The 19,020-nt window shown below is 47.1% G+C and overlaps 2 protein-coding genes across 9 annotated transcripts in view; both read left to right on the forward strand.

Moving 5' to 3' along the window:
• The first annotated feature begins 4,710 nt into the window (after positions 1-4,710).
• On the forward strand, positions 4,711-7,976 carry LOC138753539 (gap junction delta-2 protein-like). The gene is given in 3 exon segments (XM_069916683.1): positions 4,711-4,904; positions 5,130-5,143; positions 5,319-7,976. Coding segments are annotated over 3 exon segments (957 nt in total). The 5' UTR covers positions 4,711-4,790; the 3' UTR covers positions 6,148-7,976.
• Positions 7,977-8,793: 817 nt separating this feature from the next.
• Positions 8,794-19,020, forward strand: part of LOC138753536 (uncharacterized) — a 107,644-nt gene continuing 97,417 nt past the window's right edge. For 3 of the 8 annotated variants that reach the window (XM_069916671.1, XM_069916670.1, XM_069916672.1), the window contains exon 1: positions 8,795-8,946. The gene's annotated coding sequence lies outside the window, so the exon portion shown is untranslated. Of the gene's footprint in view, positions 8,947-19,020 lie in introns of all 8 variants that reach the window. The other 5 variants (XR_011351230.1, XM_069916675.1, XM_069916674.1 and 2 more) reach the window with 4 other exon arrangements.

Below are 19,020 nucleotides of genomic sequence, written 5' to 3' on the forward strand. Positions count from 1 at the left end.
GGATTAGATTGTTGACGAGTATGTTTATATAGGTTGACACAACAACACGGACTATGTGTACTATGCTCTAATGTTCTATGTAAATAACTTGATTGTTTCATGAAATGACTGGATACCACAAACTTAATTTTAGAATGATGAGATAGAATGAAGTACAATGAACAAATGTGGTTCACCTGTAATGCACTCTCAATTTTATATCAGCCAGGTTTACTATTACGATAAGCTTGATGACATTATTGTGAATAGTTACATAATGATGCAGGTATATAATCAACGTAATATTGAATTAGATACCCAAAAAAGTAAAGACAAAAAAACCCCACTCATTCATGGATGAAGACAACCTGGCTACAGCCAGTAATTTTAGGCCAAACCTCAGTAAGGTGAGGGTGAGCAGGCGAATGGAAATCTTGCATTCTGTGTGTAAAAGTTCCTTAATAGTGGTAAGTTAAGAGTTGTAGGATTTTGAACCACAGACACTAAAAAAAAAGGTATTAAGTTTGCAAGCAACACTTGCAAGTGAAGTATTCCATCCTCGTGCTTGCCCTTGGTCTTCTTAAAAGGAGAATTGCTGGTTTATGAGGTGTTATTCAAGAAAGCTTAGCAAGGGTCTCTCATGTATCTTGTAGATATACAAAAGGAATCCAGACCACATCAGTTCTGCATGTTAAACTTTTTAACTTTTGATAGATAACCACTTAGGCAAACAAGTGGCGATTACTATCATACTCCAGTCTTCTGGATGGAAGAAAGGCTTGCAGCCACAGTGTTTAGTTGACCCAGGATGTTGAAGACGACTGTCACAACAATTGTGACATTGAATGTCAATAGGTGAACAATCATTGCCTGGATCCGTGTGGCATGAAGATTAGATACCACTTACCAGCCAAATGTGTAGGATTTTCCTATATATTTGGGAAAGGCAGGAAATGGGAGAATTTGTGGAAAATCCCCCTGATGTATTGGCCAACCATATATCAAAATTATGTCTGGGTTTTATTGCTTGAGATCTGAGGAATGTGAGTGGAAATGAACATTGCTCAGTAAACATGGCTACTTCTAGGAAAGGCCATTAATGAAGCAATTGAAGACGGCTGAACCGGCTCTCTTACTTTTGATGTTGTGCAAGAGGATGGACCTAACATTCAACATCCACAAGATCAGAGAAACAAATAAGACTGGAGATACTGGAATCTGGAGCAAAAGTGTTTCAGGTTGAGATCCTGCATCAGGACCAGATGCAGGGTCTTGAGTCAAAATGTCAACCATCCCTTTGCCTCCATAGATGCAGCCTAGCCAACTGAGTTCCTCCAGCTGCTGATCTACCAACCTGTAGATCAACCAATTTGATCTACCAACCTGTCCCTGCTATAATGTGTTGTTCTTTGGCAAAAAGATTTCATTGTGAGACTCCTTCCCATTTGCCAGGAGCCACCTCTCAGCTAACTTGGACATAGTGATAAAATTCATTTCAGCATTTGGTCAATTGAGGAAAAAGACATTTGTAGATCAAAACCTCAGAACTGGCAGAAAGGTTAAGGTCTACAGAAAATAAAGATCTCTACTGTCTCCTATTTGCTTCTGGGACCTGGACCATCGAATCAGATTTTCATGATTTCTGATTTATTGTCAGATTTCAGTCATCACAATGAAAAATAATACACATGCTGTCTTCTCAAAATCCTTTGAATTCATTGGAAAAACAATTCTCATTTCCCATCACAGTAGCCTCAATTATCAATGTTATTTGCATTTTCCATGCGAGAATCCTGAAGCAGACATTCCACTGAGAGCTCTATTCTGAAAAAACATTGTGAGGTGAATGGAGAAAAAAAATTAAGAAGGATGTGCTCAGAGTCTCCTTCCCTCTCTTACACTCTCTCCTGGGAATTTCTGTCCCATGGCTGCAGAAAGTGGAGAAGGAGCTTTGGCAATACTTTTGAGAACATTAATCCATGCACCAGAAGCAAACAGAGGTCCTGGGTGAATGGCAGAATGAGCAGGGCATCTCCCACAGCAGCCTCATTGGTCATCTCAGAACCCCCACACTCAAGCAGAAGAATCAGTACCGAGATACAGTGAAAATCTTTGTTTCATGTGCTATCAAGATGTCACCCCATATTTATATATAGGAGGGAGAGCAATAATAAAACAAACATGCAGGGTGTCATATTATGGTAAGCCACAATAATCCAGGGGCATAGTGTTGCAAATTCAATGCAGGGTAAAGAGAAAAGTGCAGTTACAACAATGTAAGGACATTATCTTTTACCAATAAGAAGTCCATTCAAGAGTTGTACAGTTCCACAGCCCAGAAAGAGGCCCTTTGGCCCAACTTGTCCATCTTAACCAAGCTTGTCCCATTTGCCTGTGTTCAGTCAAGAGTTTGATAACAGCAGGAAAGGAACTATCCTTGAATTGGGAGGCTTCTATATTAAAGTTCATGTACCTTCTGCCTGGTGAGGGAATGGAAAGTGTGTGACTGAGATGAAATGAGTCCATTAATACATTGGCCCTTTTCCTCAGACAGTAGGAAGTATAGACAGAATCAATATGTGTGTGAAGGGGTTGGGTGGGGGAAGGTTTTAGGCAATGGCCTGAACTGAATTTTCTTGTGGTCTTGGGCTGAAGAGTTCCTACAACAAGCTCTGATGCATGGTCAGTCCTCATGGACTGCTGACAAAGGCCAGAAATATGTGATATTTGAGTTGGAAGGGAACTTGAAGCAGATGTGAACTGATTATAAATTCCAGAATTTATCAGAATCAGAATTTATTGTCATGAGCATGTGTTTGTTGTTTTGCTGCAGTGTTACAGATGTAAAATCATTATACATTACATTGTTTTAAAATTAAATACATTAGTGAAAAAGAAGAGAAAAAATGGGTAGTGTCTGAGGTTTATTGTCCATTGAGAAATCTGATAACAGAGGGGAGAAAACTGTTGCTGTACTATTGGGTGTTCATCTTCAGGCTCCTGTATCTCCTTCCTGATGGTAGCCATGAGAAGAGGGCATGGCTTGGATGGTGAAGGTTCTTAAGGACAGAGTGTGCTTTCCTGAGACACTGCCTCTTGTAGATGTCCTTAATGGAGTAAAGACTAATACCCATAATGGCACTAACCGAGTATACATCACTCTGTAGTCTTTCCCTGGGAGAAAATTAAAAATACCCAGACTCAAAGGGACCTGGGAGTCCTCATGCAGGATAGCCTGATGGTAAATGTTGAGGACGTGGTGAAGAAGACAAATGCAATGCTGCCATTCATTTTAAGAGGAAAAGATCAAAAGGACAGGGATGTGATGTTTGGGCACGAGAGACCTCACAGTATTGTGAGTAGTTTGGGGTTCCTCATTTAAGAAAAGATGTGCTGACATTGGAGAGGATTCAGACGAGTTTCACAAAGATTAATTCGGGCATGAAATGATTATAATTTAAAAATAAACAATACTGTAACAGAAGTAAAATATTTATATTTAAGCATTTGACGTATTTTGGCCTGTACTTCTTGGAATTTAGGAGAATGAAGAAGGATCTCACTGAAACATTTTAAATGTTGAAAGGCATGGACAGAGTCGATGCAGATATGTTGTTTCCCATGGTGGGAAAGTCTACAACAAGAGGGCACAACTTCAGTACTGAAGGGCATTCACTTAGAAAAGAGATGTGAAAGATTTTCTTTAGCCAGAGGGTGAAAAGTCTGGGGAATTTATTGTCTGTTATGGGGGCCATCATTGGGTGTATTTAAGGAAGTGATTGATAGGTTCTTAATTAGCCAGGGCATCAAAGGTTTTAGGCAATGGCCTGAACTGAATTTTCTTGTGGTCTTGGGCTGAAGAGTTCCTACAACAAGCTCGGTGGGGCCGAGGGAAAATGGACCAGCTCATGATTAAATGGTGGGGCAGATGCGATGGCCTGAATAATCTATTTCTGCTCCTATGACTTATGGTCTTATAGAAGCCACAAGGGCACATGAGCGAATGAATAAAAGACGAACAAATCCTGCAGATGCTGTAAATCTAAAAGAAATCCGTGAGCACGGGTCGAATGAGGAGGTGTAACTGCAGAGAACGAAGACTCCGTTCTCAGTGAAAGACCTGTCCTCGGAACTGAATTGAACGTTGATTTTTTTAAAAAAGCTTCAGAGCACGGAGGGAACTTTAAATACAGCGTCCAGAACTTTAAATACAGCGTCCAGTCTTTCCACTCATTTTGCAGTCCTCTCGGTTGAATGTTAACTTCAACCCGTTCCGATTAGTGTCGTCTCCCCAAACGGACACTTGGTTCAGGGACCGCTTCTTCCTGACCTGCTCACGGTCTCCAGATTTTGGTGACAATTCTTACTTCGATCATTCGGTTACACTGCACGCCAGGTATTTCGGGAATATAAGATTACCATGCAAATGTTACTGCAAATTAATCTGTCCTGGGATATTTCAAAATAATGAAATCGAGAAAATCCTTCTTCATTTAGCTGATGTCTACAAAAAAAAAACCCCTGCTGTACGTGACGCAGGAGGAAAGTATTTAAAGGAAGATTAAAGCCCGCATGACTCTAAGTACCATCCTCCCCCATTCGAACTGCTTCAACCTGCTGTCCAAAACGAACGAGATTACATTAATCGGCACTTCAGACTCACGACTCGAAGGCGCTGTGTTGACAGGTATAGTGCGTTGACCCTTCGCCCGGCCGTGCGAAAGCGACGTTTTGCCCAGGTTTTGAGTCGTTTCAATCAACGCAGGGTGAAATCCTGCTTTAGCCCCATTCTTCTCGCCGGATGCACAGAGATGGGAGAATGGACAATTCTGGAGAGGTTGTTGGAGGCGGCCGTCCAGCAGCATTCCACTATGATAGGAAGGTAAGAGGATTGTCAAGATCTGCAAAATCAGCAAATGAACGCGGCGAACTCCCGTCGGGTGCAGCATTCATTCCGAAGACTTTAATCCATTATTATGAATCCATAATGACGGTTAACTTTGCCAGTAGAGTCTTTTCAATCCACATAATCGAACGTCTCAAGTCCATGAAATTCCAAAGGTACCTTGTAGCAGATGGGGTAAAAGTAAAGACGCGTTTGGAAGCTATTGCCTCCTTGGTACAAGTTATCTTTCGCGAAACTTTGCTAGCAGTTGGTGGATATGTGCGTTGCGGTGTAAAAGTAAGCTTCCCCTCAAAAGTTCCCGACTGTTGGTTCTTTCCAGATTTGAGTGTGGGGGTGTGCATGGGGTGGGGATATAAAACGTGTGGGGCAAATGTTCCCGAGTTTCTCGCTCGCGAATGTCAACCAGTGGGTTGATTTACTCTTCTCCCCGCAGGATCTTGCTGACCGTGGTGGTGATCTTCCGAATCCTGGTGGTGGCTATCGTGGGGGAGACGGTGTATGATGACGAGCAGACGATGTTTGTGTGTAACACTCTGCAGCCGGGCTGCAACCAGGCTTGCTATGACAAAGCGTTCCCAATTTCACATATTCGGTACTGGGTGTTCCAGATCATTATGGTGTGCACTCCCAGCCTCTGCTTTATAACCTACTCCGTGCACCAATCCTCCAAGCAGCGGGAGAGGCAGTACTCTACCGTCTTCATCTCCCTGGACAAAGAAAGGAAGCGGGAAGACAGCAAGATTAAAAAGACAACGGTGAACGGGGTTCTGCAGAACTCGGAGATTTCCACCAAAGAGATGCGGTCAGACTTTTTAGAAATGCAAAACTCGGCTGCCAGGAACAGTAAAATGTCGAAGATGCGGCGGCAGGAAGGGATCTCCCGCTTCTATATCATCCAGGTTGTTTTTAGGAATGCTTTGGAGATCGGTTTCCTGATGGGGCAGTATTTCCTCTACGGACTGAACGTGCCGTCGATGTATGAGTGTGACCGATACCCGTGCATTAAGGCGGTCGAGTGTTACGTGTCCCGACCCACGGAAAAGACGGTCTTCCTCGTCTTCATGTTCGCGGTGAGTGGACTTTGCGTCGTCCTCAATCTGGCTGAATTGAATCATTTGGGTTGGAGAAAGATCAAGACGGCGGTGAGGGGGGCACAAGAACGGCGGAAATCCATCTACGAAATCAGGAACAAAGACTCGCCGCACAGGATCGGGGTGCCCAACTTCGGGCGAACTCAGTCCAGTGACTCCGCCTATGTGTGAAAGGCAAACTCGCCCTTGCTATTTCTTCGTCCGTTCGGCTTGCAGGCGAAATGGTTTGAGTGTCCCAACAAGCGTTGCCAACGATGGCTCTGCGGCCACTGCTCTCTCACCGTGTCAATTTCGGGGAAGCTGTCTGGTGGAATCTAAAACCTGCCGAACACCAGACTGAGCACCGTGCAATGCGCCTTGCCGAATAATAAATGGGCTGTCATCTCGCCAATTTTGTAGTGCATTTTAAAATGCTCACATCGCTCCTTTCCAACTGCAGTGTCGATGAACTGAGGGCAAACCGCGCCGTATCTTGGACTGGAATGAAATTGCTTCTTTCATATTTGTACGTGAAGACGCCACAACTCACTGCGAGTTATATCCCGCGCTCACATTATTTCCACGGTGGCTTGTGTAAAATTATTGACATTTTATACCATTAGTGGTATAATTCAACCGTCGGCTGGATCAGAAAGCTGCGACTGTCACCGATTTTAACAAACGTGCAATGTTTGATTTTCCAATGGAGCAGACAAGTTCTGCTTGAAGCTGTGCGTTTTAGCACTGGCGAGTGAATTCTGGATAGAGTAGATCCGTACATTTTCTTACTCTAGGCGACGTCTAATAACGAATAGTCGCATATTCATGGTCACGAATCCATTCCGAAAACTAAATCGCTCGGAGCGTCCCAGTGTCTGCAGAATTTAGAAATTCTTGTCCTATGTTTGCTTATCTGTCCCCACCATTAACCTTAACTTGTGTACACTTTCGTTTCTACGAGATATCATGGCCTGCATTACACGCTTTCATCAAACAGTGGCCATGTAACTTTTAGTTCAAGTGTTCTGATTAACTGTGTAACTGGAAGGATCGAAGTATCTGAAACGTCGACAGTGGGATAAGTTTCGAAGAAGGGCATTGATTCAAGGTGCCCGAGCCATGGTTTATTTCTTTATCAGGTCGGCAAGTCTGCGGGCGGGGTCCAGATATTTATTGCGCTGGGGGGGAAAAAAAGGTTATCTCAATTAGTTCCATCATCATAGCACATATAGGACATTCCGTTCCACTGATCGCTTCTGGTGATTTAGCGTCCTCCCACCCCCAACCCTCACATTGCTTGGTCTTATCTCGGTGCTCTTCATGGTCCTTGCTGACCACAAAAGTGATCTCGTCGTTTTTACAATGAAATACGATTGAAACATCAGGAGGTCATCAAAACGCCGAAATATATAGTTTTTGAAACTCAGAAATGTCATCCTGATACCGTTGATTTTTTTCCCGAGTGCCATATGTGAGATGCTACAAATACCTCAAATGGGATAAAATTAAGTTAAACAATATTGAATTGGGTGTGCGTTCCCTGATGTCGACCTGCTATCATTTATTTGCAGCACCTGTACAAATTGTCATACAAAATAAACCTTTGTAAATAGAGCTCGTTTATTTAGGTTCTGTTAAACAGAGAGATTGAAATAAACCGTGGACCAACCAGCTAGCCTGGAAACAGCATTCGGGTTTTGGAAACAAAGGACACCACGGAGAGAGAAAAAGTAGATGATGTCATTTGAAAAGCAAATTGTTTGCTGTCGCAACTACCAAGATTAAAAGAAAATTAGATGTCAAGGAAACATTTGCTGCATTATATGATGGGGAACGATTGTGAGAGGGAGAAGACCTCAGCTACAAATTTGCAAGATCCACCTACGCCTGTTAAATAAACATCTGTGCACAGCAATATTGAGGGTTGTTAAAACCGATTACCATTTTACTCAGTGCAAATGAGGTTTACATTTTGTTGACACAAATATTTTGTATGTTTCTATACAATCAAATACATTTTTTATGAAGAACAAAATAAACATCAAAGAATGGAGTGGCAAAGTATTTATTTTGCTTCCGCCCAGGGTAGCAATCAAAGTGCTGGATAAAGTTTGACCTTTTCTACCTTCACTGTGGCATTTGTAACCTTCCTCTCGACTCGTTGGCTTCCTTTCTTCGGGTCATTTTAAGGTGCAAATCTGAGCCCAACAAACCCTCTTTGTCACTCTTGGACGGCTCTGGCTGGACTGCCAATTGTAAGCACTCTGCCCACCCAAAAGGTTGCCACACCTGCCTTTTTGTTTTGTGCTCTCCAATGTTTGGTCGTTGCCATGGTCTCCACACTTTGCTATTCTTAGTGACTTAAGACCCCGTTTGGTTTCTAAATCTTCCCAGTTCCGATGCAAAGTCACCAACCGAATTCTGTTTGCCGTCTCATCTGATTTTAAATGCTGGAATGGGCTGGCTTGAGTGGCAGGGTAGGAGCTTGTGGATGTGGGGAATGGAGTCTTTCTGCTCACTCCACTTTCTTTCTCTGGCAACTTTTAACAGCCGCACGGGGTGGAGCCTCGGTCACCACAGTCAGAACTGTGCCGGATGGCGTGGAATGATCTCGGGGTTGGTTCAACTTTCAGAGCTCTAGGCTTCCATGTTTAAAAGTTAGCAATGAGAACCTCAGCGCCCAGACATTAGCGTGCCTCTTCATGCCGCAGGCTGTGACTGGTGTTGGACAAGCTGGCACTGTCGTATGGAGTGTTTGCATCGGTACGCGCCGGCGCAGGTCCCAAGCCCGCCCGACGTGCGCCCTGCAGGTGACGGCAGACGCACCGAACGTCGGTGCTCCACGCCTCCCCTAGCAACGCGTCTCTCGGTCGCCGGGCCACGGCTCGCGTGGTCTCCCCCCAGGTTCGCCCGGTGCGCTGACGTCACGTGGCGTGAGTTCCTCTGCCAGAACGTCGCGACCGAGAGAGGTGGAGCAGCCGCAGCTTTCCGGTGAGATACTTTGCCTCGTCGACCAAGGAAGAAGTTTTCCTGTCCCCATTACGTGACCCTGCAAACATTAACTGCCCCTGGAAAGTTTTGCCCAAGGGCGTCCAGTTGGCCCCCTTGTAGGATTTGCTCGCCTTAATTCGTTATTGCTCTTATTGGAGAATTGATAGGACGCATTAGGTTCGAAAAGGTTCAATGTCCGTCGTGTTTAAGGACAAATACGGGGGTAAAATTTTAAATGCGTTATTCTGTTTGTCGCCTAAAATATTGGGCTTGGAAGGAATAACCTCCAGGTGTTGTCGGTCTCCGCCTATTGCAGAATGTAACCGTCGTTGTGCCGTTTTGTTCAGCGTGGACTCGTCCTCTGCCTTGAATTGTGGCTCCACAATTATTGAAAGTTAAGCCATTTGCCTCCATTGAGTCTTCACTGTTCAATGATCTTTGCTCATGTACTTCCACCATTCTTTTTTTCTTTCTGACTTCCTCTAGACATTTCAGAAGGCCACAATGAAATGAGCAGTTTATTTAAAGGAATTCCAAAAGTTTACAACCCATTCGAGTAGCGTAATCTCTTTTATACCTCACCCAAACTGGAAATGCTTTATTAACTTCCATTTTTAAGCTCCACTGTTATGAATAAACCCCTCAAGAGCTTTTATCCTCTCGGGCCCTTTTATTTCTTTCAGTGCTATTTTGTTTTCTTGATGACCCCGCAGTGCAGGATTTGATCTTGCGATTGCACCCCTTTTAAAAATGGAGCTGGATGAGATTGCTCCAGGATGGGTCTCACTGAGACTTTAGTGAGGCCCAATCTTTGTTATTCAGGCTGGAATTTTTGGTGTGTCCTTCCAGCAGTGATGTGCACTTTTCCAATTCCAAATTGCAAATGTCAAAAGCTCTTTCACTTTGCATGGGTATTTTTCAAAAGATGTAGGGTTTTGGTTGGCCTCTTATTGCAGCGACTGGGTCCTTGGTTGTTACAAAAATCAAATTAACTTAGTAATAAAGATCAACATAAATTTTGTTTTCCTAATTGCTTGGTCTGTACCTGCAGACAGATGTTTTGTTGTGTTTAAAACATAAAGATAGAGACTGGGGAATGCTTGTACATGACCACAATTTTTATCTCTTACTGTAACAAGTGTAAATTCAAATAGCAAAGGGATATCTTCATGTTTCTTCAGGTAATACTTCAACTATGATGCTCTTACACAAGCTTTTGTCTGTATCTCTTTGCAAACTCTTCGTGCTACCTCGAGCTAACGTTCACAAATAGATTTTTTTCTTTCCTTCACCCATTTCCTGGATACACATATTTACATGTTCTTGACTCTTCATAACATTTCAGGTTATTGATATAAATGGCCCAAGCACCGATCCTTGCTGTATCCCATTAGTGGCTGATCTACTGTTTTATATTTGTTAACATTTTCATAATCTTTGTTTATATATTCAACTATTTCCATTTTCACATCGTCTTGTTTTCTTTAATTTAACTTTTTTTTAAAATTTAGAGATTTAATTTAGTATGTATTACAAATGTAGGTCATCAGTAAATAGTCTTACAAATTAATTACAGATAATGTAGAAATGGCTGAAGCTATGAGCAGGTATTATGTTTTCATTTGAAGAAATGGATAACATGTCGATGTTAAGAAGCAATATAATCACTAAAGAGTTAGAGTTGCAAATAATGGATGCATTAGTGGTAATTTACTAAAATTCTCTGGACAATTTCCTGTGGAAGATAGCAAATGTAATACCATATTTCAAAAAAGGAGATAGGCAAAAGACAGGCTGGTTAACTACCATCTGTAGTTGGTTAAATGTTTGAAGCTGTTATTAAAGAGAAACTATGAGACATTGGGATAGAAATTGTTCCATCGAGCAGGTTTGTATTATGGATTCAGGAAGGGTGGGTTAACTAATTTACTGGAGTTCTTTGAATATGTAACAAGACCACTGGATAGAGAGGAACAACTATGTGGCATACTTGGATCTCAAGAAGGTGATTTGCTAAGGTTCCGTACAAAGATTTTTGGATTAGATAACATGCACAGAGTTGAGGGCTAATGTATTAGCATGGATAAAGGATTAGTCAACTAATAGATAAGTAGGTGCATTTCTGGTTGGGAGTCTGTGGTTAGGGGTGTGTTGTAGGCATCAGGACTGAGTCCAGATCAAAATGCACATAAATGATTGGAGGTGGGGGCCAGATGTATTGTTTCTAAGTTTGCTGATAATACAAAAGTGAGTGGAGAAGCAAATTATATGTTGGATACAGAATCTTCAGGTTGGTGTAGATAGATTAAGTGAGTGGGCAAGAATCTGGCAGATGGAGTGTAACATTGGTAAAAGTGAGGAGACCCACTTTGGAAAGAAAAGAGAAAGTTAAGACTATTATTTGTATAATGAAAAATTGCCAGATGCTGTATGTAGAGAGACTAAGGACTTCTTGTACATGATTTTCAGGTGCAATAAGTAATCAAGAAGGCAAATGGAATATTGGTATTCATTGCTTGAGGGATTAAGAATAGAATGGATCTATGGCAATTTACTGAGAATAGTGAGACTGCACGTAGGGTACTGAATGCATTTCTAGTCTTTCTACTTGAGAGAGGATGTACTGGCTTTGGAGGCAATGCAGAGAATATTCACCAGCTTGATTCTGGAGATGAGGTGGTGAGCTTACAAGAAGAGATTGAATAGCCTGGATCTATCCCCATTGGAGTAGAGAAGGATATAAACATAATAAATGAGATGGAAGCAGGGAGGTGATTTCCATTGGCAGGTGATACTAGAATGATACTAGCTCCAAAATTCAGGTGAGAGATGAGGAGGAACTACTCCCAGAAAGTTGTGAATCCATTGTATTTTTCTGCCCAATGAAGCAGTTGAGACAGCTCGTTAAATGTTTTTAAATAATAGAGGAATTGAGAGTTATGGGGAATAGGGTGGTAAGTAGAGCTGAGTCCACAGGCAGATCTGCTGTGATCTTATGAATGATGGAGCAGGCTTGATGGACCACGAGGCCTACTTCTGCTCCTGAATCTTGTGTTTTTATGCTTTGTTTTTATGTTGCTGTGTTTATTGATGACTCTGATCTTGGGGTCCAAGTCCATAGTTCCCTAAAAGTGGCCATGTGAATGGAAACAAGGCTTCCCCTCCGCTACCATCAACTCATTCCTTATCCACACCTTCTCTATAATCCTGCATTCTTGCCCTGGTTCCCTCCACCCCAAGACACAATTAGGACAGGATTCCATTTGTCCTCACCTACCACACACAAACCTCCACATCGGCCATATTATCTTCTGCAATTTATCCACCTCCAATGTGATCCTACCACCAGATACATTTTACCCTCTCCTTCCCTCTCTGCTTTCTGCAGGGTCTGCTCCTTCTGAAACACTCTTGTCCACTCATCCCTTCCTACCATTTACCCCCTCGGTACACCGCTATGTTTAGAGAAAATGCTACATGCATCCACATCTCCTCCCTCACCACCAAACAGTCCTTCCAAGTGAAGCAACACGTGACTCTCCGGGAATTGTCTACTGCATCCAGTACTCCCATTGTGGCTTCCTCTCCATTGGTGACATTGGATGCAGACTGGGAGATCATTTTGTTGAGTACCTTCACTCTGCTGCAATAATAGGGAGCTCCCAGTGGTCAACTACTTTAATTCCAAACACCATTCCCACATGGCCCCATCCAATGTCAAACCAAGGCAACACACAAATTGGAAGAACAACACCTAATATTTCATCTGAGCACTCTCCAACTGATGGCATTAGCGTAAACTTTTACAGTTTCCATTGAACCTCTTCCCCCATGTCTTTCTTTTTCCTATCCCTTTGTCTCCATTCCTCCAGCTCCCACCCCTTCCTTTTCCTCTCTATTCCCCTTCAGCACTTCTCAGCTTTTTTTATTTTCTCTGCTCTCACACCTGTATCCACCAATGACCTCTTACCTGTTAATCTGTGCTCTTCTTCAAGCTCTCCTCTCCTACCCCCTATTTATTCATGTGCTTGCCAGCTTCTTGCTTGTTACCTTGATGAAGGGCTCAGGCCCAAAACATTAATTACCTTTTGCTGCATGATCTGCTGAGTTTGTCCAGCACTTTTGAGTATTGCGCTACAAATACATTGTCTGCAGTCTTTCTGTTTAACACTGTTGGCTTGTTTCCTTCATTGGTGGGAGCATTGCGTATTGGAGAAAGAAAGTCATGGTGTTTGAAACATGCACAGTTTGGGGGGGTGGGGGTCAAAAAAAATTTGCTGAGGGATTCAGCAAATGGGAGAAAAAGAACTTGATGTTTCTGGTCAAGCTTCTCATCAAGACTGAGTGCAGAGGGGAGAAGAGGATGGGAGCTACCTCGCTTATTACCTCTTGGCACCCTAGTTCCCACCCTGTCCTCATACTGGCTATCTTCCCTCTTGCACCCTTAGTTTTGATGAAGGTTTCCTATCTCATTGACAGTTTTTCTCACACTGATAATCCTCTGATTTCATTCATTTTTTTGTTGCTCAAGATTCTGCCATCTGCCTCTTGTGACTCCAGTATATAAAACTTTGGTGAGGTTATATATAGAGTATTCTGTGTAGTTCTGGTCACCCCATTACAGGAAGGACATTGAGTCTTTGGAAAGAATACAGTAGAGATTTAAATTTAATTAGACATGCAGCTCAGTAACAGGCCATTTTGGCCCATAAGGCCATGCCACCCAGTTACACCCAATTGACGTACAACCCCGGTACGTTTTGAATGGCGGGAGGGAACCGGAGCACCCAGAGGAAACCCACAGAGACATGGGCAGATGTACAAACTCCTTATTGACAATGCAATTTGAACCATGGTTCTGATCGCTGGTGCTGTAACAGCGTTGTACTAACCGCTACGCTAACTGTACCATCCCATTTACCAGAATGCTGCCTGGATGGTATGAGATGTAAGAAGAGGTTGCACAAACTTTGGGCGTTTTCTCTGGGGCATTGGAGGCTGAGGAGAGACTTGAGAGAAGTTGATAAAATTAAGAGAGACATTGATAGTCAGTATCTTCTTCCCTGGGTGAAAATGTTAAATACTCAAGGAGATGCACTCAAGGTGAGAGGAGGAAAATTTAGAGGAGTTTAGATATATGGTGCAAGTTTGTTTTTTTTTACCCAGTGGTAGGTACCTGGAACAGGTTGCCGGGGTAGTGGTGGAAGCAGGGATGGCCATGGCATTCAGAGGCTTCTAGATCAATGTATGAGAATGTGTCGGGAGCGGATATTTAGTTTGGGATCATGTTAGCATAGATACCAAGGGCCAAAAGACCTGTTCATGTGCTGTACTGTTCTGTGATTCATAAAAGCAGCCCTGCCCCTTTTATAATCTGCCATACACCCAATTTTCATTAAATCAATGACATGATCTAGGGATCATGACTAAAGTCACTGTATGTTTCCTTGCAACTATCATCTCACATATAGAAGGTGAGGTTAAGTTAATTGTAAAACAGAAGATAGTAAAGTAAATAAGGATAAAACAATGTTCCTGTGAAGTACATCTTTTACTTTGCCTTTCTTTGTAGTGAAATAGAACACATCTCTCCCCACCCAGCCCCCCCCCACCTCCAATCATGTCTGGCTTAGCTCTCAAAGGCTGCATATCTAAAGCAAGCATTACCTAACGCAAAGATGGTGGATATTTATCATCAACCACTTGATGTTGTTTGTGGAACTCAGTGGCAAGATTATTGACCTAAAGCGTTACACACTGCCCCTAGAGGCAGTCAATGGTATGTCGTGTGTATCTAAAATTCTGCTTTATTTCCAGCATGTTGTTTCAATGCTGATAAATAATGCATATTGAAACATTTTATGACTTTCCTATCCAGCTATCACCTAATCAGCATTCCACATCCCTTGAGTAGTTTGTGAGGTGGGTTCTATGCTTCCACAGTTTACACTGGGCTTTTGTGTTCTCCTGAATGATCGGAGAGGTCTTGATTCTGCCCCCTTTTTTGAGTGGTCATGGGCCCGGGGTTGCCAGGAGAGGCTGGCAACATGAATCCTTGTGACGTGCAGCATTACATATGGTTAGCCTTCCCCACGATGTTGCAGTCGGGTGCATCTGCAACATATCTGCCTTATTACTCTTCTTTACATTGGAACCTGATCAGTAACTTTACTGCCATCTCGAATATCAGAATTGTCTCAAGTTACACTCACTCAATCTTCATTTGGTATATCCTCAACCAGTTTTTCGATGTTCTCACACCAGTATGAATTTTATCTATTAATTCCTCTGTAAAATATTTATATGAATTAAAAATATATATTCTCTGTAATGTGTATATTTAATAAAAATATAAATATGTATTGATATCACTCTTATTGGTGTTGCCTGGGGAGAGAGGGCGACTGCAGAGAGCACAAGCTATTGTTCTCTCCCGAAAAGGCGGCAATCTTATCAGCTCCAGCCTACTGCTACTTTGGTAGCTGTATGGCCCCCTGCTGGCCCCCTGCTGGCCCCCTGCTGGCCCCCTGCTGGCCCCCTGCTGGCCCCCTGCTGGCCCCCTGCTGGCCCCCTGCTGGCCCCCTGCTGGCCCCCCTGCTGGCCCCCCTGCTGGCCCCCCTGCTGGCCCCCCTGCTGGCCCCCCTGCTGGCCCCCCTGCTGGCCCCCCTGCTGGCCCCCCTGCTGGCCCCCCTGCTGGCCCCCCTGCTGGCCCCCCTGCTGGCCCCCCTGCTGGCCCCCCTGCTGGCCCCCCTGCTGGCCCCCCTGCTGGCCCCCCTGCTGGCCCCCCTGCTGGCCCCCCTGCTGGCCCCCCTGCTGGCCCCCCTGCTGGCCCCCCTGCTGGCCCCCCTGCTGGCCCCCCTGCTGGCCCCCCTGCTGGCCCCCCTGCTGGCCCCCCTGCTGGCCCCCCTGCTGGCCCCCCTGCTGGCCCCCCTGCTGGCCCCCCTGCTGGCCCCCCTGCTGGCCCCCCTGCTGGCCCCCCTGCTGGCCCCCCTGCTGGCCCCCCTGCTGGCCCCCCTGCTGGCCCCCCTGCTGGCCCCCCTGCTGGCCCCCCTGCTGGCCCCCCTGCTGGCCCCCCTGCTGGCCCCCCTGCTGGCCCCCCTGCTGGCCCCCCTGCTGGCCCCCCTGCTGGCCCCCCTGCTGGCCCCCCTGCTGGCCCCCCTGCTGGCCCCCCTGCTGGCCCCCCTGCTGGCCCCCCTGCTGGCCCCCCTGCTGGCCCCCCTGCTGGCCCCCCTGCTGGCCCCCCTGCTGGCCCCCCTGCTGGCCCCCCTGCTGGCCCCCCTGCTGGCCCCCCTGCTGGCCCCCCTGCTGGCCCCCCTGCTGGCCCCCCTGCTGGCCCCCCTGCTGGCCCCCCTGCTGGCCCCCCTGCTGGCCCCCCTGCTGGCCCCCCTGCTGGCCCCCCTGCTGGCCCCCCTGCTGGCCCCCCTGCTGGCCCCCCTGCTGGCCCCCCTGCTGGCCCCCCTGCTGGCCCCCCTGCTGGCCCCCCTGCTGGCCCCCCTGCTGGCCCCCCTGCTGGCCCCCCTGCTGGCCCCCCTGCTGGCCCCCCTGCTGGCCCCCCTGCTGGCCCCCCTGCTGGCCCCCCTGCTGGCCCCCCTGCTGGCCCCCCTGCTGGCCCCCCTGCTGGCCCCCCTGCTGGCCCCCCTGCTGGCCCCCCTGCTGGCCCCCCTGCTGGCCCCCCTGCTGGCCCCCCTGCTGGCCCCCCTGCTGGCCCCCCTGCTGGCCCCCCTGCTGGCCCCCCTGCTGGCCCCCCTGCTGGCCCCCCTGCTGGCCCCCCTGCTGGCCCCCCTGCTGGCCCCCCTGCTGGCCCCCCTGCTGGCCCCCCTGCTGGCCCCCCTGCTGGCCCCCCTGCTGGCCCCCCTGCTGGCCCCCCTGCTGGCCCCCCTGCTGGCCCCCCTGCTGGCCCCCCTGCTGGCCCCCCTGCTGGCCCCCCTGCTGGCCCCCCTGCTGGCCCCCCTGCTGGCCCCCCTGCTGGCCCCCCTGCTGGCCCCCCTGCTGGCCCCCCTGCTGGCCCCCCTGCTGGCCCCCCTGCTGGCCCCCCTGCTGGCCCCCCTGCTGGCCCCCCTGCTGGCCCCCCTGCTGGCCCCCCTGCTGGCCCCCCTGCTGGCCCCCCTGCTGGCCCCCCTGCTGGCCCCCCTGCTGGCCCCCCTGCTGGCCCCCCTGCTGGCCCCCCTGCTGGCCCCCCTGCTGGCCCCCCTGCTGGCCCCCCTGCTGGCCCCCCTGCTGGCCCCCCTGCTGGCCCCCCTGCTGGCCCCCCTGCTGGCCCCCCTGCTGGCCCCCCTGCTGGCCCCCCTGCTGGCCCCCCTGCTGGCCCCCCTGCTGGCCCCCCTGCTGGCCCCCCTGCTGGCCCCCCTGCTGGCCCCCCTGCTGGCCCCCCTGCTGGCCCCCCTGCTGGCCCCCCTGCTGGCCCCCCTGCTGGCCCCCCTGCTGGCCCCCCTGCTGGCCCCCCTGCTGGCCCCCCTGCTGGCCCCCCTGCTGGCCCCCCTGCTGGCCCCCCTGCTGGCCCCCCTGCTGGCCCCCCTGCTGGCCCCCCTGCTGGCCCCCCTGCTGGCCCCCCTGCTGGCCCCCCTGCTGGCCCCCCTGCTGGCCCCCCTGCTGGCCCCCCTGCTGGCCCCCCTGCTGGCCCCCCTGCTGGCCCCCCTGCTGGCCCCCCTGCTGGCCCCCCTGCTGGCCCCCCTGCTGGCCCCCCTGCTGGCCCCCCTGCTGGCCCCCCTGCTGGCCAGCCAGGACCTACTGTTGCCCATGGAGAAGTGTTTCCACCGGCACCAGCTCTCATCGAAAGTCAGACTGCTATTGGTTATTCCTGCTCCAGCTGCTGGGATAATACTGAATTGGAGCAGGAGAACAGGGAGTGTTGCAAAAGAATCACTTTGCCTCAAAGAGAAATAGTTGGAAGTTGAGGATGGGTGAAGTGTGGATGGACAGAGGGTCTGTGTGATTCTGTTCAGACATGCACTCTTTGAGGCAGAAATGGGCAGACCTGCATCCTTGCTCTTCCTTAACTGCTTGCCTTCGAGCCTGATGTCATGGCTATCTCTTCAAGTTGAACCAAATATGAGGAAGTGACTGCAATGTGGACTGATAGACCTGCTTGTGTTTAATGCTGGTGGTGAGGGTGAATCTCTGCATTTTATGCATTGTGTGAAAGCAATGTCTCAGACAAAAGATTTAGTTTGTATTTGAGGGAGATATTCTGCTATGTATCAGTTAGTCAACATCAATTAAAAGAAGTAATTTAGACACTAATTACTAGCATACCAAATAATAAAATGAATGAACTTTAGCTCACCATTGCTGTCAAATGGCTTGAGCTGTGAATGACTCCATATAAATACTAGTTTTCTTTATGCTTGGTTATTTTTGAATTTGACCAGCCAAAAATCCATAAAATACACCCAGAACTGTTCAGGAAGCAAAACCTTCATTGTCCAGAGAAATCAAACAAACTGGAAATCTGACTAAATGACAGAGAGCATTGAAAAGACTCAGCAGGTCAGGCAGCATCAGTGGGAAGAGAAATAGAGTTAACAATGTGAAAGATTTTCTGTTTTCTGTTCTGTAGATGAGACTTGTAAAGGACTTGCTGTCTAATGCAAGTGGGAGGTCCCCTGGTAAACAGGGTGTTGCCACCCATCATGGAGCAGACTTGGTTCAGAAAAATGGGCATTTGAAATCCCATTCCAGGCAAATATGGAGGGGGTGGGAAGTTGTTGGGGGTATGGGCAGCTCAATGCTTCAAGTCATTCTGGACGACTGAAGCATGCATACATACACTCGTACAGATCAATTTATTATATCTTATCAACTCAAAAGTTTCTGAAGCATTTGGATATAAATAGATCTGCTATTTTGTTTCATTTGTAAATTTTATTTTTAATTTGCATCGATGACAAATTCAACATATTTATCCATAATCATGCAGAATAATAAAACGATGCAAAAAGAATACATAATTTTATATTTTCTCCCCTCCTATCCTCTCCATCCCTCCCCAAAAAAGTAGGAAAAAAAGGAAAAATGCTTACCTGAATTTATCATATCATTCATTTATTAAATTTCAAATTTACAAATATAATCTTA

The sequence above is a fragment of the Narcine bancroftii genome, chromosome 2, assembly GCF_036971445.1.
Source record: "Narcine bancroftii isolate sNarBan1 chromosome 2, sNarBan1.hap1, whole genome shotgun sequence".
In the NCBI taxonomy this organism is placed as follows: Eukaryota; Metazoa; Chordata; class Chondrichthyes; order Torpediniformes; family Narcinidae; genus Narcine; species Narcine bancroftii.